The sequence below is a fragment of the Lethenteron reissneri genome, chromosome 20 (genome assembly GCF_015708825.2).
Source record: "Lethenteron reissneri isolate LAM-NWPU_2019-01 chromosome 20, ASM1570882v1, whole genome shotgun sequence".
Classification (NCBI taxonomy): domain Eukaryota; kingdom Metazoa; phylum Chordata; class Hyperoartia; order Petromyzontiformes; family Petromyzontidae; genus Lethenteron; species Lethenteron reissneri.
In genome coordinates this window covers 1,883,444-1,906,948 of record NC_083798.1, presented here as the reverse complement: position 1 = coordinate 1,906,948, position 23,505 = coordinate 1,883,444, and the positions used below count along the sequence as shown (strand labels likewise).

Below are 23,505 nucleotides of genomic sequence, written 5' to 3'. Positions count from 1 at the left end.
TGTAATTGTCGGTATAGCATTAACAGTTGTGTACAGTATTAACTTTCTGGTTGTCAAAGTTGCATTGTGGGCATCCTGAACTGCAGAAATCATAACAATTGTCGATATGCATCTGCCCCAGCATTCTTGTGAGTGCAAGAATGCATTTCTTTCAAATACTTTGGTGAAAATATAAATATGTTGTTAAACCCAACACCATCCGATGCAGTCGATTACTAAGGTTAGTCACATAAATAAAACATGCCAATTAGTTACTAGTTCAGCACACCGGTGTGTTGGAGAGTAACTCCACAACATTTACAAATCGATTCCTGTGACGTTTCACCGGTAATTGCAACCAGCATCATCAGGCGACAGTCAAAATTGTGGCTAAATTCTCCTGTTTCGATCTGAAGTAGAGGTGGGGATGAATGTGATGTCATCACTTATGAGCCAATCAGGTGCGATGACCGGGGGGGGGGGGGGTGAGGGGGGGGTTAAAGTAGTATTATGCATGGGGGGACCCCATTGACACTCTGGCATGGAGGGGACCCCGACCTTGTGTTGGCTGCAAGCCCTCGATTGTCTCTTCCTGGAGAACGAGCGGCGCTAATGAAGAGTTGTGCGAGGTTCGGGCCCTACCAAGAGAACGGACACCTGGTGACCTCCGGGAGCGAGTGCGTGTGGGGGTGCGTCAGTGATGGGTCCGGGGTGAAATTGCACGGCTCCTAAATAAGAACTATTCGTATGTTTGGGTAGCATCTATGAGTGCATGTAGCATTCACGCCGGCCACTTTAAAGGTTACAATCAGCGGTGGAATGTTAATGTTACGTTCTGAGACACAAAAAATGGCACGGAATTTAGCACAACTTTATTTTTAATTTACGTGGGTAACCAAAGTATTGAACAAACACGTCTAATTTATTCATTTTGAGAATGCTTGCAGCGTGATGGATTGATATTTACATTCCAGTTATGAAGCTATTTACAATACTTGTTTTTTTATTTATATAGTTCATGATTTTCATAATGCAGCTGTCGTTCAAAAAAAACATGAAAAAGATATCACGATATGTGGCACACCTTTGTGGCATTGGGGGAAAAGGGGAGTGCGCAGCGTCATCACACACGGAGGAGACCAATTATGTAATGCATTTCATTTGACCTGATTGACCCAGGATAAGTTTGTTCCTGTCACTTACTATAAAATGAACTAGCCTCATCTACAGTGTGCACTGTATACTTTAAGCTGCAACCACGTCTCCACGCTGCCCCCCCATTGTCAACGTCAATTCGAGCCGAACAGCTCGGCACGATGCTGATGCAACGTGAGTTGAGAAACACTCCTCGGTGGCTCGTGGGGGAAACAAATAATGAATCGCTACGTAAATACCAAGCCCAACCCAAAAGTCAGGGTAACTGTAGGTCAGATATCGAGGGGTACTGCAAAAAAACAAGAAGCGCAAATTGTTGCCCTCAAAGCTGTGCTTGCAGGTGTAGAGGAGACTTACGTATTAATGATCATCTGCTATGTTCCGGTTATTCAAGTCACAGGTGGCAGGGAGAGGCATTTCTACTCTAGAGTACAATGAACTTTACAGCAGCCTGGGTGAGGTTACATTTTTTTCTTTTTGAGTACTGCTATAGGAATTACGCAAAGGTCTGGATATTTCATCCTCGTGACCCGAACGAAGAGGTTCGCTTTAATACCGCACCTCTCTGTGAGTGTAAGCGAGTCGCTAGCAGCGCGTGAGAGGCTTGTGATTTTACTGGGACCTCCATACAAAAATATTCCAGTCCAAGAAAAAAAAAGTAAACCTCAAGTTAGCCAGAAGTTATGAAAAAAATCATCATTCAAAATGTTTTATTATTATTGCATTTACTGCATTGGCATTTCATGTATACATTGCTGTGCATGTATTTGAACTATAAAACATACTTGTACAATTACATCTGAAAGCTAGTCTGTGTGAGAAATACAACGCATTATTTCGTGTTTTTAAAGGAGTCACGGGAAAGGATTCGGGACTCTAAATGAGATGCGAGTGGCAATGGTTTCACAAGAACAATTTCCAAGCAACCATTTAGAATTCATGTAGCCAACATCTCAAGTAGCCTTGCATGTTAACACGGCATATCCCCCATTACATCTGGACAGCGGTTTTAAAACGCCTCTCACGTCCTTCCTTTGACATCGTCATCATCATCACCACCTCGGGTGTGCTCAAGAGTTGAACAAAGTCACCATTGCTAGTCATAATTTCAGCTTCTATGTCCTTTATAGCTGTTCTCTCTTGGAACGGGATCATGTTGCTACTGATTTGGCACCTCTGGCAAACATTTTGACAGCCATATCATGTCAAAAATAAGATTAATGGTAGGTGTATAATATAGCAAAGATAGGAATTTATAGCAGTGTAATTATGCCGTAAGACTGGCCTCTACTAGTCTCATGTAATAACTTGAAAGGTTACATTTCATACTCGTAAGAAGCTAAAAAGCTCAAACGTATCACCGACTCGTGACATTGCTCATTGCGTCGTGGTTCGTGTTTGACGTTATCCTGGAGTGGAGCGGTGCCGCAATGCCTCCCGCAGGGGTAACATCCGTGGTTCGTGTTTGACGTTATCCTGGAGTGGAGCGGTGCCGCAATGCCTCCCGCAGGGGTAACATCCGTGGTTCGTGTTTGACGTTATCCTGGAGTGGAGCGGTGCCGCAATGCCTCCCGCAGGGGTAACATCCGTGGTTCGTGTTTGACGTTATCCTGGAGTGGAGCGGTGCCGCAATGCCTCCTGCACTGAACTCTGAATCTGGCCACGTGAGTTCCATCTCTGGCCATGGGTAACATCCGTGGTGAGTGATACCTCAAATGATCTCTGCCCCTCCACCCCATTTCCAACTTTTACTGACCGGCATGATGAAGTATGGTCAAACGATCCCCATGACTCACATGGCATGGATATGTCTTCATACAGCAATAGTTTTGCAAAAGGCTTTTATATTATTAGCACAAGTGTGTTGGAAGTCAATGGGAGTCATTTTGTGTAAAGAGTGGCAACCAACAAAGAGGAGCAAACGCCCCATTCTCGTTTGAGAGAGAAGGCCAAATTGAGTTTTGAAGAGCCGATGGAATAAAAACGAAGCATTGCTTGTTTGATGAAGAAAGTATTGGTTGTATAGCAAGATTCAGAGTTCGACATTGTCGATAAAAAAAATGTGAAGTTACCTGACAACAAAGATCTTATCGACACATGCCATTCCCCGTCGCTGTTTACCCAGCGACTGGTCATTGCCTTGAAGACATTTTAAAAGCATGGGAATGTGGCGCCACATTCCAGACGGTAAGACAACAACGATGGAACGCACAAAAAACGGCCTGAGGGTTCGGCCCTGAGAGCGAGTTGACAAGTTTCTCCGTAACATGAGTGGACTCATCATTGAACAAATCCTATTCGCACAGTCTCAACATGTATACGGTTCGTTACAGCATGCATCGGGGTATCGGTGAAGCAGTGGATAGAGTACTGCGCGCGATGAACCCAATTAATTCATCTGAGTTCAATTCCCAGGCACGGCGAATACCAGTGGCGAGTGATCGCTAAATTGATTCCCGGCCTGCCCTTCCCCGACCCCTCGTGACCAACGTGGCGAGGTGTCAGACGACCTTCATCGAGCAATGGATTTTGAAAAAAGGCTGTAACAAAATATCACGCAGTAATTTTATTTTCCAGGCCACGTCAATGCACTGTGTATGTAGGGATGTTGAACTTCTGGCACACTGTACGTAGCCAATCGTGCCAATTGGAGGTGCGGTGCGTAGGTTTCGTGTGGAGTGCATGCAAAAAGTCATACAACGATCTGTAACTTCTCTATTGTAACACAGCATTAGATAAAGTAGAGTAGTATTGGACTTGGATGTGGCACGGAAGTCACATGAGCTCGTCCTAATCAAGGATTAACTCAGTTCAATCACTCCAGGGATGGTAACGTTCATTTTGAACGCTGTAAATGAGACCTCCTCCGGGCAAAATACCCAGAGGCAGCCCATGATCGCGTTAGAAAGACCAGGTGGTGGTGGTGCGCCTGTCTGTGGAGAGACCGGCGATCCGGGAGCCACAGTTGATGCCACTGGCGGAGGACAGAGTAGGATGGAAACCCTTGGCAGGAGTCGCTGCCCCCCACGACCCGATTCAGTTTGGAAAAGCTGGCAGAATTGATTGATTGATTTAAATGAGACCCAATTTGTAGAACATTATCAGATCCTTTGAAGAGGCATGGGGAGGTGGAGTTCCAACAGCTGGCTCCACATCAACCATCGCCATGAGCACTGGCTCTCTTAAGCAGGGCGACACATTGATTGATTGATGACGTTTTTTGACCGTACAGTTTTTGGAGCAATTAAAAAACATGACAAAGGTGGACCCCTGCGATTTCTCCATTAAGACGCAGCTGGTGGAAGGACCCTCGCCAGAGGCAGCCGTAGAAAGCTCATCGAGGGTTTGTATTGGCCTACTCTTCCAAGCTGGCCAGAGTCCCTAGGTTATGCCTAAATCACCCTTCGATGTATCCGGTGCTGTCAAGATAATAGATAGGGCCTGCTTTAAAATCCATTTGATAATCTACTTACATAACTCGTGTTTACGCAATGCTCCCTTGCTTGTATATGCCGCCAAACATTGTGGGAACCATCGGCATATGCCCATGGTAACTGTTTAATTCCGTGGCTTTCTTTCAAATGTCTCAGATTTGCCACGTGACAAGTAGCCACACCTGGGCTTTTGTCACGTACCTTTAACCCTTTTCTGTTACCCAACATCCCATTGTTAACTTGCAGCTTCCGTCAGTGCCTTTGAACAATATTTATTTTTTATGCAACCTCACTGCATTTCCACTTAAAGTATACTGTAACTCACAATCTAACTTAAAACGACAAGTAAAATAATTTGAAGAAAACTCCACAGGAACATTATTGTTATGCTTGTTTACAGCGCTTTGTCAATCCACTGCTGGATGAAGGTCTCCCCATGCTGTGTCGTGGGGGTTGTTTGACCACACTTCACCACACTAGGCATTGCGACTTAGTGATGTCAGCCCTGGCTGGGAATCAAACGCGGGTGACCAGGTTCAAAGTGATGCGCGCTATCCACTGTGCCACTGCTCCATTTCCAGCTTAATATCATGGTATTAGTACTAAGGGCTAAGGTGTTCATTCATCGTATATATGTTTACTAAACTTATAATAAATCATTCCGGAAATTTTTATTTGCATATGTACACAAAGGGCAGGGCTGGCTAGGCCTGTCCCCTCAGGCTTTCTGGCACATGCTTACTTAGATCATTCCCTCTTGAGAACATTTGGTCATGAAACTAAACCATGTTTATTTTAGCAGGTAAGGCCCACTGAGCTATGTGACTCTCTTTCAGAAGCGACCTGGCCAAAAATAATATCCTGATGAAGTTAATTTATTAGGTATAGCCCTGTGAGCCATTCGGCTCTTGACTCGGGTGCAACCGCAACAAACAAAAACATGAACAAGAAACATCTTAAAGTGACTACACGCAACAGAAAAATCCAGGAAAAAACAGCAAAGTCTTCCAGAAAAAGCACCGTATATCAATGCTGTGTGCAAAAATCCCAGTGGGATGCAAGTCCAACAATAACAACCACAAGACAGTCTAACTCTATACTACAACAAACAAATATGGCTAAATTTCGATTTAAATTTCGATTTAAAGCTTTCGTGACTGCAGGGATTCATGGCTAAACCAAAACGTTTTGGAAATCACTAAAATAAAGCTATAAAAACAATGTAACAGTGGTCATAGGAACTGTGGCATATGTAGAAATGTATAGCAGCCAAAAACTCTAAACGTGCGATGTTGATTCTAAATGTGGAGAGGAAAACCGCAGGACCCGGAAAAAAATCCACACGTCGACGAGGAGTGAGACACGCAGACTCCAAATATAGAGACGTCAGGGTCGCGATCGAACCCACGACCTCCTGTATACCAGGTGAGGTAGCTAACATAACGCCACATCAGTTAAACAACCCCATGATCAACAAGGCGTGGGGAAGCCTTCATCAAGCATCAAATTAATAAAGGGTTTTCAATCATGTATTCTTATTTTAATTTTAAATTCTACTGTAGTCCATGCATATAGTATTGTAAAAGTACCGAACCAACATATATTAAGTTCGCAGAGGCAGACTTGGCAGCAGTGAGCATCTGTGACTGTACTGCACTGATGAGTCCTAATAATGACGATGCCAGTTCACGGCTACCTGTTGGTTGATCACATTTGCTCAATATATTGATGGCAAAATATGACAAGATGACCACAATGCAGTTCTTCAGGAAGTCGTAGGCTTGCCCAATCCATAGCTTGAGAGCGTTTGTATATTACGTGCACGTTTTTGTGTGTTATTGAAACTATTCGTTCTACTTTGCCAATAATTTACTCAACTTTATATGAGACCGGGACTGCGCTATGAACCAATAAGTAATAAAACCACTCACAAGAGCACTTGGAATTACAATAGAAAGATTTCCGAAAGGAATTTTTGATGATGGATGGTCAGGAAATGCATGTGAGAAGATATTACACAACTACAGTAAGCTAGCAACTGGCAATAAAAAAATTGGTCATTTAATGGAGAGTCTAAGGATCAGTGAAGGAGAGCGGCTTCTCATCGCTGTCTCTCAGCAAGTCAAGCTGGCAGTCCTCCATGCTCTCTGCCATAATAATAATATCTCCCTTTATTAACGTATTAAAATAATATACGACTGACAGAGGAATTGAAATAAAACTTTAACGGGAATAAATGCCTTCATAAAAATGACAAGTGCGATGTTACTCGTGCCGTCCCAAACAATCGCCGTTCAGCATTTCACCCTCGGCGGGCATGATCGATCTGCTGCTGGATGAGGCCTCCTCCCCAAGCCGCACGGTCGTGCGACGCACCAATCCGTTGCGCTTGAAATGCCACACGCCTTCAATTAGCTTGTAAAAGTACCAGCGTTTATGATCTACGTTCTAGCCGATTCAATTTCGTATACTACAGTAAAACACTGCTAAATATTCAATCTTTGTGCCTGATTGAAGGCCAATTTTATTTAAAACTTTTTCAGAATTTCACCAATAAATGGGAAAATCCACGAAGCAGGAGTTAGCCTGAATCAAGACGATTTCACGTGTCAAATGGACTGACTCCCATCTTCATACATATGTTGGGGCTTTCTTCGTGTGGCAGTTTTGTTTTGGTAAATAGTTTTTATTATTAAAAACATTTGTAAATATTTTTTTAGGCCTTGGTTTGTGAGAGTTTGGATGACTGCATCAAATGTCTACCAAATCGAATGCAGATGTAATTGTCTACAAAAGCCAGACATAATGGTAATTAATATCCTTTGGTCTTTTCCAGAACCTGATCAAGAAGTTTGCATGCAGCCAAACATAGAGAAACATTTCCCTAACCTTAATATTTTGTTATTCGCTTCCCAATGATCTTCGTAAACAATGCATACGCATTTGATTAAAATCAAACCCTATGTAGTTCCTCGCTACGCCAATGTGTCAACATTCACGTGAAAACATTCTAATAATTTTCCAATAATTGGTGCCATTTCTTTAATCAAGCGTCGCCCTATAAGCAAGTGTTTCTTAACCAAACCAGTGGGACCAAAAGGTTACGGCCCCTTTTTTAACACACCTTCGGTAAATGGTGTTGCACCACACACACACACACGGCACTTGGATAGCTATCACAACTGCGAAAATACACTCTGTCCGTTTGCTAGGTCAACAGTATCACTCTTGCTCAAAGAAAAGAAAACCCGCAACTAACCCCTCCAGAAACACGGAGCGACGACTTTGTGCCTTGAGAATCAAGTGTCAGGTGACCTGAGTTCACATCACATGTAAAGGCACTTGAAACGTGTTTTCATAACATATGATCTATAGAATTGTTTAATTTTAATATAGATGTTTTTCCCCCTCCAAATATATTGCAAGTGTGCTATCACACCGTGCTACATCCCAAAGAATACATTTACAAATCTTGAGGAGGAATGAGCAGTGTTTGAGAATGGCTCTTCCAAAACATATATTCGAGTGGCCTTTTCTATCCTTTCCATAGTAGGGGTCATTGTTTTACACATGCTCTGCCAAACTGAGACAGTATTTTATATTCTCAGGGCTGGAAAGCAGCCACATTACCACTGAATTAAATACAATGGGGGTTTTTCCTGTCATACTGCATTTTAAAACCTTGCCCAGATTCAAACCCAAGATCTCAGCAATCGTAGCTCAGCACTCTGACCTCAGAGCCACATGAGGTAGAGAAGACAACTAAGGGGACATCATTACACGCCTTGTATATACACTCAGTCTACGTGAACATGTTCGGCACATTTGTCAACCCACTGCTGGATGAGAGCCTCCCCCACGCTGTGCAGGTCGTAGGGGTTACTTTCAGCGAAAGTTCCCCGAAGTGGTCAGAGCGGGTTAGTGGACGCAGGCAGCTGGGATGCGGTTGAGTAGAACTAAAGTACAACAATAGAGTACGTTACCCTTCACGACCCTGTACTGGTTCTCTGCAATCGTTGCTGCTGTGGTCACTTCACTACGGAACCTTCCAATGTAAAATAGTCGAGAAACTGGATAAACGGGATCCTCCGTAGAAGACAAAAAAAACGTCAAACATCACTTCGCCCCACAGCCTATAACAACCTGACCAGCCTTGGTCACCCATCCAAGCGCTATACAGGCACTATCCAGGCTTAAGCCTGCATATCTTCCGATATCGGATTCCTTTCAGGGTGATTTGGTCATAGGCGCGCAGTACAAATGATGTCTAGCTTGGGAGAGGGGGGTAATGTCTAGGTGGGATAGAATAGAGAGAAGTTCAACGGAGCCGGAGAGACTCATAAAGCAGAAGTCTCTTGCGAGGTGAGCAGTAAGCAGAGTGTTAGGTAAGGAAGGAAAGAGCAGTATTGTCGTGAAACCCCAAATGTAATATACTTGCAGTCCCCGACTTATGAACGGGTTCTGTTCCTGAGACCTGCTCGTAAGTGGGGAACGGTTCGTGCGTCAGACCACGATAACGCAGTGCTGCATTTATTTGGCCATACGGCCAGTGTCATAAAATGTGTCGCAGCTCAACAAAAAGGGAAGCATTGCTAATTTAATAAATAATGCGAAATATCGTACACTCACATGTAACACCGTGATAAATACTGTATAGACAGCAAGTCGATGGTTTAAAATAAATGCTGCCTAGCTTGTCAGTAGGGGCAAAATGAGTCACCACAATTACACATAACAACAAACTGGTGGGGCAAGTCCTGTTTGCGAAAACCGTCACGGCACACAAGGGGGTGGGTGACCATCACCACGCCTGTGACTGCCTTTGACTCCCCAGTGGCGATGATTACACACCGCACCAGGTACGTACTCATTTGAGGCCGAGTCGACCTAAGGGAGGCCCAGGTACCCATTTGACCACAGCGCCGCTAACTGCTGCACTATGCACACACACGCACACTCACTTCACACACACACGCACTCACTTCACACACGCACACGCACTCACTTCACACACGCACACACACACGCACTCACTTCACACACGCACACGCACACTCACTTCACACACACGCACTCACTTCACACACGCACACACACACTCACTTCACACACACGCACTCACTTCACACACGCACACACACACTCACTTCACACATGCACACATACACTCACTTCACACACACACGCACACTTCACACACGCACACTCACTTCACACACGCACACACACACTCACTTCACACATGCACACACACTCACTTCACACACACACGTACTCACTCACTTCACACACGCACACACACACACTCACTTCACACACGCACACACACACTCACTTCACACACGCACACACACGCACGCACTCACTTTACACATGCACACACACGCACGCACTCACTTCACACACGCACACACACACGCACTCACTTCACACACGCACGCACTCACTTCACACACGCACACACACTCACTTCACACATGCACACACACACTCACTTCACACATGCACACACACGCACGCACTCACTTCACACACGCACACTCACTTCATACACACACGTACTCACTTCACACAAGCACACACACACTCACTTCACACACGCACACACACACTCACTTCACACACGCACACACACGCACGCACTCACTTTACACATGCACACACACGCACGCACTCACTTCACACACGCACACACACACACGCACTCACTTCACACACGCACACACACTCACTTCACACATGCACACACACACTCACTTCACACATGCACACACACGCACTCACTTCACACACGTGGGAAGCTGGGACTCATTCCATCTCGCAGAGGATCGTTCCACTGAAAAAAATAGTTCTGCGGTTCGGTTCGCACGTGCGAGTTCACTTTCGCAAGTCGATGGTAAAAAAAAACTAAACATCTCATGGAAGCTCGTTCGTTTGTAAGTCGACGACTTCCTGTAACGGGATCTTTTGTGCAATCATTTCAGATCACTACACGAAAGAGAAGCTACATCCATGAATCGAACCTATGCTCTCGGCGGTAATGGCTCAGCACAGTGACCTCTGAGTCCCTGTACCACCTCCCTTGCTGTTACGTTTTTTTCAATGGTATATTGTTCCCATGTTCTAAGTTCGTTTTGCACAAAGTCACACGCTTACACTTATTCTGAATTAACACGGTCGATTTAGAAATTAACGTTAACATGATTTACTCACGCTTTGATGTCCTTGAGGCTTGCAGTCACACTGTCCAGGCTGCTCCATGCTTTAGCGTCAGTCAGTGCCATCAGAATGGACGATGCATCCTTAACACCTTGCCAGCTGTATTCACTCTGCTTCTGAACTCCCTCCAGCATCAATATGCCGTCCTCTATCTTCGTGAGCATTGACGAGTTCACATTTAACAGCAGATCCATTATCTAGACACAAGAGAAGCGCTCTCAGATTAAATTGTGCGTGAGGCATTACGCTCTAAGGACACAGAATCGGCGACTCAAATTCGTTTCAAGAGAGAGGCAGGGGCACAACCACTGCGTGGATGACATTCATGATAATTGTGTTCATGACGAAACCCGTGTACGTACAGCAGCGCACAGATGATGGTTCAGTACTCGGTCAATAGCCAGTAGCTGTGTAAATGTGATACAAGTTATAGTTTGGTAGAAGTCTTATTCCTGATGGAGTGGGGCAGAGTGTGGGTTGGAGAAGCGAGCCAATCCCTGTAACGCATGGAGCCATGAGCCATGAGACGCTGAGAGGACTTCAAAATGCCCACAATGCAACAGTGGCCCTGCCGTCGGCGATAACTTATCAGGTCTATTTCGTAGATTCATAAGAGCCAATGACATCAACTGGTGAATTGCATGGTTCGGCAACGTTTATACCAAAGGCAACGTGTATATTTCAAAACGGATGGGTAATGCTGTGATACAAATATTCGTGAAACTGTTACAAACATTTGGAATTGATATGGATAAGGTGATGAGTCTCTGTGCCGAAGAAAACCAGCTCCACACGTCCATGGGTTTCAGTTGTCAGACAGAGAAAACCTATTTGCTACATTAGAATGCAGACAGTCCACTGTTAAAGTAATTGCAAAGAGACCTTCAGTGCCAAATATAACAAAATGGGAAAAACAAAGTCTCGCATCATTCCTGCTGTTTTGCACATGCGCGCATTGCAGCACAATTATACAATTAATTACCTTGGTGACGTTGAGGGCTGTAACTGTCTGGTTTAATGTGTTCAGTGCTTCCACCAACAGGGACTGATCGCTATTGCACCAACTTTGCATGGTGCTGTTGAAGGTTGGCAGCGAATTGGCGATGAAGTACTTCAGCTCATAAATGCTGAGCTGGGACGACAGGGCTGTCGTAATGTTCTCAGCCATCCCAGTCAGCTGAGAGCACCAAAGCATCTTCATATTCTGTGCAAAAATCATCCCATCCTGCCCCGTGTATAAAAAAACACCGTTTTAGAAATCAACGAAGGTACATTGTTTAGCTGTGTACGTGGAGATTGGCCAACGCTTGACATCATGGGCTAGACAGCAAATTAAGAAAATGCAAGCCCAATGCAAGTAACCAACTGGCGTAAAAGGAACGACTTGATGCTTGGCATGACCTATATCAGGTGAATGTGCTACTCATACAGCTTGTAACGGATGGACAAAAGTACTGGCAATGGATTATGGATGCCATGTCACAGATAAACATGGCAAGTGTACTTCACAGCCCTGCCAATCAATTGCTGAAGCTCCACGCCCCCAGCCCTGTCAGTGAGTGTGGGGTTATTTCTATACACTTTAAACAACGCTCGTGAGTGCAAGTTGATGAGGTGAGGGGGAAAGGGGTTAGAATCAGTTCAAATAGCAATCGCCACTGATGCAATTAGGGAGGCATTCATCCAGCAGTGGATAGCCAATAGCTGCTGATGATTATGATTTTGCAGAACAATCCTACTGGGTTCTTATACTACCTATAAAACTCCAGTCACGTGTTCTGGTTTTGGTAGTGTTATTATTATTATGATGATGATTAAAATGAATCGATGTTTTGCTTACCATGTTGAAGCCGGTGGATGACAACACGCGTCCAAGGAGAGTGTGAGACAGGTTTCTCCACAGAGCTGGGTATTCACCCAGCTCACCCAGCTCTGTGCCATTGGTGGCATCCCACACTTGGGTGAAATTCACCTCTACGGGAGCAAGGCCACGTGAGAGAGAGAAGGCATCAATCGTCGGTGTTCAACATTCACAGTATGCACGTCTACAGAGCGCGCACGCAATGCACTCGCGATGGTATTGCAATCTAACGTGACGACGACGCGCCAAATGGCAACGGTTTCAAAGAGCAACTCTGCAATGTTCACACGGAGAGCCGGCAATAACCCTCCTTTAGCTTCGATAAGCGCTATTAATGTCACAAATACAGGCGACGCGGCACCTGCAGAAAAATGGTGGAGTCAGCGTCACATCTTGGCACGCGCGCCTCGCTGTATTCGTACCAATGCATTAAGAATGTTGGAATAGAGTATTTACAATGTATTAACATTCTACACGAATGTTACATTTAGGGTAATCGAACAATGCATATACCACTAAATCAGGGCCTAGTCCTCTTGTGCTTGACGGAAGATAATAGTATGAATAATCTACTTCAAGAACCTGCTCCTTGGTCACCTGAGGTTAGGTAAATTCCACAGATAATGACCACAGATGATAACCACAGAATTGTACAAAAATTCCGTGGTGTTTCCTCTTATCCATCCACAATCTATAATAATATGAGCCAAGAATGTCTGTGTGTCCCGCTCGTGACGTCACTCCACGTCGACCAGCCCCCCTCATTAATAATCATGAACAGGTGACGTCCTCCAAATGGACACCCCCCTCATTAATAATAATTAGCGGGTAACGTCACTCCACATGGGGGGGCGAGGCGCCTCCTCCCCCCTCCTCGGCGTCAACTCACAACCCTCACTACAAAGGCAGAACCCTCACGTCACGTGATCTCCGTGACGCTGTTGAGACATCGAAGTAAAAAGGACGTCATGATGAACAAGGGATTATAACCTTAAAATGAAATAGGTCTGTGTCACTGAACCCTTACAAATTGCACACGAATGGATGCAATGGATATCACGTCGCGGTCTGCTTTTCGCTTGCAAGTTTCAGATTTACTGCAATACACCCGTCCTTGGATGGGCAAAAGGCTAGTCTATAATAACTTGACACATTTGGCATACTCGTGTGAGACCACTGCCAGGTTAATTTGGGTTGGGTAAATCCTGTGAATAGACGCAGATAATATGATGACTTTGCCGAGACTTCGGGGTTACTTCTCTTGCCTACGCTTTTGCACGGAAAAGCGGAAAAATACACACGGATATCACTGTGTCACAATTCTTTTTTGTTCATGGGTAGTAAGTGTTATTTCTTAATTGCTTATGCCTAAAAAGTGCAGAAAATGGCTATTATACCCCACAAACTTTGCTTTTGTGACCAGGTCAGTGATATTTTGAAATGTACCTATTTTCAATTAAAAAACTTATGCATTTGTGTCATTCCTTCACGTAAAGTCCTGGTCACAAAAGCTAAGTTTGTGGGGAATAATAGCCAATTTCTATACTTTTGAGGCATAAGCAATTGTAAAATAACACTTACTAACCAGGAACAAAAATCGTGTTACATAGTGTAATGAGACGGATCCAATGGATTACTTAAAGGATACAGATAATATAATAAATCGGTATAGGATTGTGGATCAGAAGAGTTTCACTGTCATAAATTACTTTCTTCGCAAACCCATTCCAGTGATTCATAGTTTCACAAAAAGGCAAATTCTGTTCCTTTGTTTGTTTGAAACCTTCTACAGATAACATCCAAATTGAACAACATTGCACAGTAGAGAACAACGCACCGAGTTGTCTTAAGATGCGGTCCACGTCCTGCTGCAGCCTCGGCATTTCTGCGTCCACCGTTTGCCTGTGCAGCCGCACTAGCTTCATCGTCTGAAACACCATGGCCTCGTCCGGCCCCGTGCCTTGGTACAGTAAAGACCTGCGCGTGGGCAAAGAGGGCAAATGTCCCGCTGTGTAAGTGCCACACGGAGTGGGAGGGGGGGCATCGTGCGTGCGTGCGTGCATTAGGGGGTACAACTTGCGCATCTACCAGTCATCTCAGTCAACCAACCCATGGCACCTGCTGGGTCTGTCCCGAGGCCTCCTGTCAGCGAACCTCCGACACTTCACGTGGCCTCAAAGTGCACCTGGCCTGGCACAGGCGCCGTGGTGACGTCACCGTCACTTAGTGGCGACTGGTGGTTATTGGCAGAGCTGCCCACGTGGAATTCGAGGCGCCGTTACCTCAACCGCTGTCCATCCCTCATTATACGGCAACTCGATATACGGAATTTCGCTATTACGTAACTTGTAAGTTAGGGAACTCATTCGATATGCGTTATGTTAAATTCGCATTTAGGGAATTTTTTTATCTTTGAATTATATACAAAAAATTATTGTGGAATAAAAATTGAACAATGCACCCTGTCTGTCGTTTGTCCAAATGTGCATTTCACCAAAGTTTCGACTGGTTTGGACCTTTAAAGTCAGATTTGTTAAACAAATGCTCTATAAAAACAAATCAATAGTATACACATACTTAATTTGTGGTGCTCATTTATAGTCAAGGTGTGGTGTCCCTTTGGCATCGGACCACCAATCCCAGTTGTGTGGGTGTTTGGTGTGTGAAACTCGAGTACCCATGGATTACCCACGCATGTGACGGGTAATACAGCTCCTCAAAGATATATTTAACAATCTATTGTGATGCAGCATTGCCATGGCAACCTTGCAAGCCAAGCCGACATCACCTCGTATTCCCATAGCAGTATACCATTCGAGTACTCACCAGACTCAAACCTGTGTAGCTTCCAAGGTAGGATGAGGTCAGTTTTTGGTGTGAAGATGTAATGGAAATATATGGCAGCATATTATCTGAAAGCCCCACTGCGGTAACATATCAATGTTGATTCGTTGTCTTGTTGGGATTTAACGCTGTTTCTATTGTATTTCTACAGCATTTATTTGAATATATCGAATAATTACAGCTTAAAAGTATGTCCTTATACTCAAATGATTGTGGGGCAGTGACCACATCGTAGTCCTGAGCCGGTGGTGTAGCCAGTGGTGGAAATATGACATTCCTATGGCAACCCTTGGTCTCTCTAAAGGACACCCACAGTTCATCCTCCACAACCCTGGCAGGGATTTCAACTCAAACGTGAGTAAAGGCATTCCACGTCAAAGCACCACCGGGACGTATAATAAATAAATAAATATGCATACTCTTTGGTTCTTTCGGTAAAGTCACGTAGGTAGAAAAATCGAATAAAAAATAATATATTACGACGTTTCGATCGCAACACAAGCGGTTGTCCTCAGGCGGAAAAAAATAATCCAGCAGTGGAACTGCTGAACCAGCGAGAGAGCTGTTACAACAAGAGGTTAAATATGTGGCGAAGGGCAAGCAGGCCGGGTCTGAGCTGGAAAGGAATTCCATCCCCGGACGCAAGCACGTCATTAGTGTTAATGGGGGAGCTACACACAGATATTAAAATTGTCCAATTACATTTTCCTAAGTTGCACATCACCCTGGTCTCATGCACTGACCTTGACCTTGAAGTGCTTGAGTGCAGATAGCTGGTGTTCTTGCACTCTGGGGCGGAGTCACAAACCAATGACTGCAGGAAAGGGAAAAAGCCTCCGCTTGGCAGTGTCTGCGCTGGCAGGTAACCTGCCGGAGGGAGAGAGGTGGACAGCCGAAAGTTGACATTGCGGAACACGTGGCCGCATGTGTAGACAGCCTCCGAGTGCATTCTCAGCACAGTTTTTATTCTTCATGATTTCAAGCAATTTTTTTTCTCCTGGAAGCAGCTTTCAAATATAGAGGCATGTTGTTATTAAATATTGTTCTGTGTGATGAGGTTTCAAATGCTTGCTTGACTTGTTATATGGTTGCCTCAGCTGCAGTCATGCAAAGTCGAGCAGTTAAATCTTACGCGGCAGGTAACATACCGTGATAAAAAAGCCTCTTATTCAGAGGCATCATTATGTTCGGGACTAACGACGGAGTGACAGCCAAATGAGTGCACACGGCCGACAGGACATTCACCGCAGAGATGGACCGGTTCAGATATCACATTGACATTGATGTTAGCCATGGCTGGGATTCAAAGTCAGGTGGCCTGATTCATACTGGAGAGCAATAACCACTGCACCACCACTTCTTCCACCAGTTAATAAAGAATAATTAATACATTTCAGTCCCATTATCAAATGATCAAATTCACTGTGGGGAAACCAAAAATAAGTTTTGAGAAGCCTCATTAAGTTTTTTTCCGGAGCAGAGACAATAAATGTTTTCTTCCCAACTTGAGCCAAGGAATCATGGAACTCAAAAGCAGTTTCTGATCCAGTCTCACATAAATACCCTGTGCTTGAATAGTTGACCCTATATAAGGTAAGGTTCACCTGTTTATGTAAAAACTATATTTTGAGAAGTAACCCTGCTATTATGTTTTAATGTAATTGTAGGTATTTGTTACATGTATCCAAATTATTGTCATTTCCAATCGCAGGCTTACTCAATAGGCATGATTCACTTGCACCTCAATCATTGACCTCTCACAACTCAGGGTTACAAGTCACAACTCAGGGTTTACGATTCAAGTCAAGAAATATTTGTTTTATCTGTAATTTCACTTGTGTCGTTGTATAATTTCTCAAATGTTCTGCCTTATTTGCAATGTCGTATTCACTCATTTGGCCTCGATGCAAGGTTGGTATCTCTCGTGCACATGATATGCATACATCATAATACTATTGTCTGATAATGTCCTGTACAAACTATTTAAAGTGTGCCTTGTGAGCATAAGAATTGATTTCAAGCAATGAATGAAAAAAAATGTACATTCATAGTACTCAAGATAACATCAATTTTAGTTCTGTGGTCCATCAGTATAGTTTGCAGGGCACTTACATGCAGATCTTTGTTGAGGGGGGCTTTGAATTCGCAGGATGGCGATGATGATGAATAGGATACATGGCCACACCACGACTGATATTGGCAGAAACTGCACACACAAAAAAACACAAACGCAGTATCGACTATTCGTACAAATGTATACATTGATTTCTCACACTTAAAATAACCAAATAATAACAAGTCGAGAAGTGAAGCTATCAGATCTGAAAGGTGTACGTTTGTAAAATGATGGTTTGTTATTTAATTGATACATTTTGAGGAAGAGGTGTGAATACTCACACTTTACTCCACCACAAGTTCCGTGACGATTTACGAATTGTCACTGACTTCATGAGATAGTTAATGCAATAACTGCAAAAATCCGGTGTGAAGAACTACGCATGTTAGAACCATCAATATCAGAGAAACGTGCGGTGTGAATTTCAGTAAATACGCACGTAAACACCCATTAAAGCAATGCAATTTAAAGGCACATGCTGGACCAAAAAAAAAATAAGACCTCAGTATACCACCAAATGCTTGCTAAATTATTTCCACAGAGACAAGATATTGCACAATCGAGGTTTTTATGGGGCCCAGCTATTTCAGTATCCCAATGAGTGGGTCTCGAATCCAGGAAGGGCGTAATCTTGCTGCGATAGGGAGTGTACAAAGTGCCGCTGGCAACAATGTCGGTTCACAGTAGTCACAACATCTGGCTGACGGCAGTCATCATTCAAGGTTCAGAAATTTTTATCAAAAAATATTTCACAAATGATGACAGTCTCATCTATTATTTCAAGCCCGATCTGGCGGTGTAAATTTCAGATTCCTATGGCAAGGGTGAGCCATTTTTAAATCCTTTATATTAAGTTAACTTGCTTGCTTGCGTGCTTGCGTGCTTGCGTGCTTGCGTGCTTGCTTGCTTGCTTAAGACCGTGCAAATCTTTCGGTCGTTTTTTAACCCACTTCCCGTGATCCAATCGAGCTGACATTTTGCACATAATTAATTTTCGTGAAAATTTTTTCCCAAAATTTTACACTGTTTAGGGAAAATTTTTTACATATTTATTTACCAATTGCTTAATGGTGGCAGACAATCATCTGACCCAATAGGTGGCAGCCATCTCAAGCCAGAGGACGAGAGGACTCTAGCCGCCCGTTTCAAAGACCAATGTGGGCTGGGTTGTGGCCCATTGAACACGCATATAAAGGATTTATAGTGAAAAACTTTGTTTTTACGGGTACATTTTTCGTGTTTGCTTTTGTTGTCCTTCCCCCCGCATCTCCGATTAGCACGGTTAGCTACGTACGGTGCAAAAAAAATTGCAGGAAGTCAATAATGCATAACAAGCACTATTGACTTCCTGCAAAGTGGTACTCATTTTATGAGCCATTTTAAGGGTAAGTCAAAGCCAGAACAAAGCCAGAACAGTATTTAAACGTTCAGCCTTCCCATGCTACTTGTACAGCAACTGCAACACCCATTTGAACAATATAACTGCAATGCAGTAATATTAAACCAACACAAAGAGAGAGACTAATTTTCACAGTAACTTTAAACAAGAACTATTATCTTAGATTTGAATTATTTTAGCCCATTATAAGTCACGACGGCACTTTCAAAGTGAATATTGCACTGTGGTTCCCTGTAATTGGTAACTGCCATGCGTATGCATCTGGTTACTCTCCAAGTGAATTGAACGCTCTTCAAACGTGCGCCGTCATTGAACAACTGCACGTTGAAACGCCGCCCTTGCTGGCACTTGTGAACGGATAAAGGTCGCACAGCGGGCCGAGGGGGGCGAGGACTGGGCAGCATCCACGCGAGTTGGCACCTCCTCGTCCGGGCACCGGGAACCGTGCCACGTGGCGCGCCGCGCGGCACGCGCTCGGATGAGTGAGCGTCATGCCACAGGACAAGCCCTGGAACCCGAGTCAACTCGTCTGTGGAGCTCGGCAAGGACTACAATGGCCTTTTCATTTAACTGTACGCTAGCGATGGAATTAGTTGTCTTCTGATTGTTTGTTTTTCACAGAGCACGCAGAAACACAGTTAAATTATTCATAAATTAAAGTACATACATCAACAAACGTCATTATTATACTGCTGCTAATCCTGCATAATGCACGGGCATAAGTAGTACTAATCACATACCTGCATTTCCCATAAATATGCTAAATTCGTCTTGATTTGCAAATTTCTTTGTCAAGGCGCTCTTCCCCCTCCAACCCAGCTAAAATATACGCTGCCAAGCCTGGTGGTGTTCATTCAGACGCTGTCTTTCTGACAGACCTGTTCTTCACCTGAGGACGGCTGCTTGCGTTGTGGCCGAAACGTCGTGAGAATAATTTTGTTGTTTTATTTTTATTATTTTATTATTTCCATTCTACGTGACTTTACCGAAAGAACCAAGAAGATATATAAGGGACTTTCGATTTTTTATAATTTTTTTGCAATTTCACATGTTTTAATGAAAAGTAGATCCAGATGTTGGGATCTTTTACAATATTTATCTATACTGGAGTTCTTTTCTTTTACAGATGTCCAGTAATTATGTAACAATTGAATGTGTCGTTGTGCTGGAAAACAACTGATCTCAACGGCAGTCGCAGTAGTATCCATGGAGACAAGCCTATTGTTTACGTGTGTGGATTCCCCTTGCAGGCACCACCAGCTCGCCGCATGCTTTGTAACCGCTGTCTTTGCACTGCGCATACCGGGGTCCGCAGGAGCGTCCACCCGTTCTTCCAGCTCAGGAGGCGGATCTGTTGAAGCAGCGCCATTGCTCCCCTGGCACAATGAACACACACGTTTACACAGTAGACCACAAACAACAAAAGGTTAAGTGTGTGTCTATACGTTGAACTTCTTCCGCACCGTACGTAGCCAACCGTGCTAATCGGAGGTGCGGGGAAGGGCAACGAACTAAATACAAAAAAGGTTAAGGTGCAGCCCTGCAATAACTTGTTCATGCCACCGCTGACAGAAGGGCCTTCAAGAAAGGGAACTCTAGAGGGCCTGTCTAGAGGTAATTTTGGCCTACTCTTCCACGTTGGCCCGACAACTTTAGAAGAGGTGTGAATACCCACACTTTATCCCACCACACGTGACCTACCCATCCACTCGGTTTGGTGGACCCATTGACATCGCTGGGCTGATCGAGGCAGTGGAGTGGTGGCTAATACATGTGCTCAATATGTCAACTGCGGCACCAGGAGGATCAGATCAAACCAGCGACTATCTGGATTGGAAATAGAATGCACTCACCATTACACTTTGACAGCATTCCATAATATGTGGCACTCTATGTTAAGGAAACAATCACATTTTACTTGTATAATTATCATTATAAGTACACCGTGATCTTCATTGACGTATGCAATGTCAGTACGCCACATCCACATAGCTTGACTGTGGAACACTGTTGACGAATGTCACGGCGGGCAATTATTTTTTTTTAAACATTCTTAAGGTTATGTGACCACTCTCATTATCTCAGTTACAGAATACCAAATGACAATGGATATGAAAATATACAAACAGAGCATACGTCTCCTTCATTATTTTGTCTCTCCGTGTAACAAAAACACGTACACAACCCATCAGCCCGCCGGGAGTTCATACTTTTGGAGAGCATCATTTAATAAGCGTTGAGTCAAAACTCTGGACAGTTTGACATCGAGTGTCTCATCAGCAGAGGCAGACATGCTTGAGGCAATGCTCGACAAAAACGCTTCATAAATCTACATGATTAGATCAAAAATAGATGTGATAGGCAATTACTCTGTCATGAAGGTATGGGTCCTATTTCGATGCAAAGTTAAAGAGTGCATAACAAAACATATTGATGATCGACATCCTCGTAGAGAACATATGCAACAATTCACCAGCTTCTAAAAAACATTCTTATATTACGCAGAGAGACAGACATATAAAGGAAGGTATATTTTCTGATTATCAATGTTGCCACATTCTACACGACGACGAGATAGTAATGGGTGGAGGGGCGAGGGGAGGGAAGAGGAAGGGAATGAGTGATGGAGAAGAGGTGAGGATTTGTGAGAGGAACAGAAGGAGGTTACGGAAGGGGGCTGCTTAATGTACAGGGGCAGTGCTGAGTATGGGCAGTGTTGAGTCTATGGGCAGTGTTGAATATGTGGGCAATGTTGAGTCTGTGGGTAGTGCTGAGTATGTGCAGTGTTGAGTCTATGGGCAGTGCTGAGTCTATAGGCAGTGTTGAGTCTGTGGGTAGTGCTGAGTATGTGCAGTGTTGAGTCTGTGGGCAGTGTTGAGTCTGTGGGCAGTGTTGAGTCTGTGGGCAGTGTTGAGTCTGTGGGTAGTGTTGAGTCTGTGGGTAGTGCTGAGTATGTGCAGTGTTGAGTCTGTGGGTAGTGCTGAGTCTATGGGCAGTGTTGAGTCTGTGGGTAGTGCTGAGTCTATGGGCAGTGTTGAGTCTGTGGGCAGTGTTGAGTCTGTGGGCAGTGTTGAGTCTATGGGCAGTGTTGAGTCTGTGGGCAGTGTTGAGTCTGTGGGGAGTGCTGAGTCTATGGGCAGTGCTGAGTCTATGGGCAGTGTTGAGTCTGTGGGCAGTGTTGAGTTTGTGGGCAGTGTTGAGTCTATGGGCAGTGTTGAGTTTGTGGGCAGTGCTGAGTCTATATGCAGTGTTGAGTCTATGGGCAGTGTTGAGTCTATGGGCAGTGCTGAGTCTATAGGCAGTGTTGAGTCTATCGGCAGTGTTGAGTCTGTGGGCAGTGCTGTTCAATGTACAAGGGAAGTTGATTCTAGTGGAAGGGGACACGAGAAGAAGAAGAGAACAACAGGAGTCCAGACGGGTAAAGATCAGGGCTTGATTTAGAAGTTTGGCAGAAATTAAAATGAGAGGCCGGATCGTCCTGATGTCGAACAGACGAAGGCAGCAGATACGAGTAGTAGAGGCGATGTGGGTGGAAAGAGTGAGGGAAGGGTTAAAGGTGACACCAAGTGTGAGGGCAGAGGAAGCAGGAGTATAAGAGAGAGAAAGGAGGAGATGGTGGGAACGGGAGGAGGATAGCGAGAGGCAGGGAACAAAATGTTGGTGAGGCGATGTAAATGATATCGTTCACTTTTACAACTAAATGTTGACTGAATCAGAATTGATAAAAATGACCCAAAATCAACTACGTTTATATTTTAATCCTATACCACTCTGCTGCAAACAAGTCGGGTAGGATAGTCATCAAGTCAGGCTATCGATTAGGATAGTGATTGGGCAGGATAGTGATAAGGCATGGTAGTGATAGGGCAAGATAGTGATCAGGGACTTGACCCACAACCGAAAGCTTGTAAGTTCAAATCCTCGTCAGAGGGTTGATCCAGCATATCATATATCTGGGATCGATACATATGCAGTGACATCGCGGGATGTCAACGTGCAGTGCCCTAGAGGGGCCCGGTGAGCGCTGATTTATAGCGCTCGATGGCACCACGCTTTGCGTGCAGTGCCGACCCTACAGGACAGGGTGTGTGGGTGCGGCCGTGGATAAGGTTACTCGAGGCCATGGCACTCTGGTTGATCCGGGAGGACACGTGACCAGTTAAGTCTACAAAGGGGCCCCAGGTGGGGGCTAGGGGTGGTCACGTGATTGAGACCCAGATCCTTCCCGAGGATTCTGGAAGGTGGTCGTGGCCAAGGGCGGAGCCGGCCACACCGCAGAGAATATAAGCCGCGTCCCGAGAGGGACCGGGATTGTTGTTCATCCTGGAAGAAACCTTCGCCTACATTCTCCGTTCAACGAGTCTCCAACACGTGGACCCAGACCCAAGCTGTTGGTCCCGGTCCGTAGTAGCAGTTACGTTGTAATTAGTGTAGTTCGCCTGGTGATCACCACCATAGGTTGTTATTCTCTTAAGGGGAAGTTCTAGATTTGAAACTT

General features: G+C 44.5%; 1 protein-coding gene across 1 annotated transcript in view; it reads right to left on the bottom strand.

The window, feature by feature from the left end:
- Positions 1-23,505, bottom strand: part of LOC133344482 (uncharacterized) — a 46,872-nt gene that overhangs the window by 15,286 nt on the left and 8,081 nt on the right. The window contains exons 2-8 of the mRNA XM_061554457.1: positions 20,311-20,383; positions 17,605-17,698; positions 16,236-16,359; positions 14,486-14,625; positions 12,628-12,761; positions 11,770-12,012; positions 10,782-10,984 (exon numbers count right to left, since the gene is read on the bottom strand). Of these exons, the coding sequence (XP_061410441.1) occupies positions 10,782-10,984; positions 11,770-12,012; positions 12,628-12,761; positions 14,486-14,625; positions 16,236-16,359; positions 17,605-17,698; positions 20,311-20,376 (1,004 nt within the window). The 5' untranslated portion in view covers positions 20,377-20,383. The remainder of the gene's footprint in view (positions 1-10,781; positions 10,985-11,769; positions 12,013-12,627; positions 12,762-14,485; positions 14,626-16,235; positions 16,360-17,604; positions 17,699-20,310; positions 20,384-23,505) is intronic.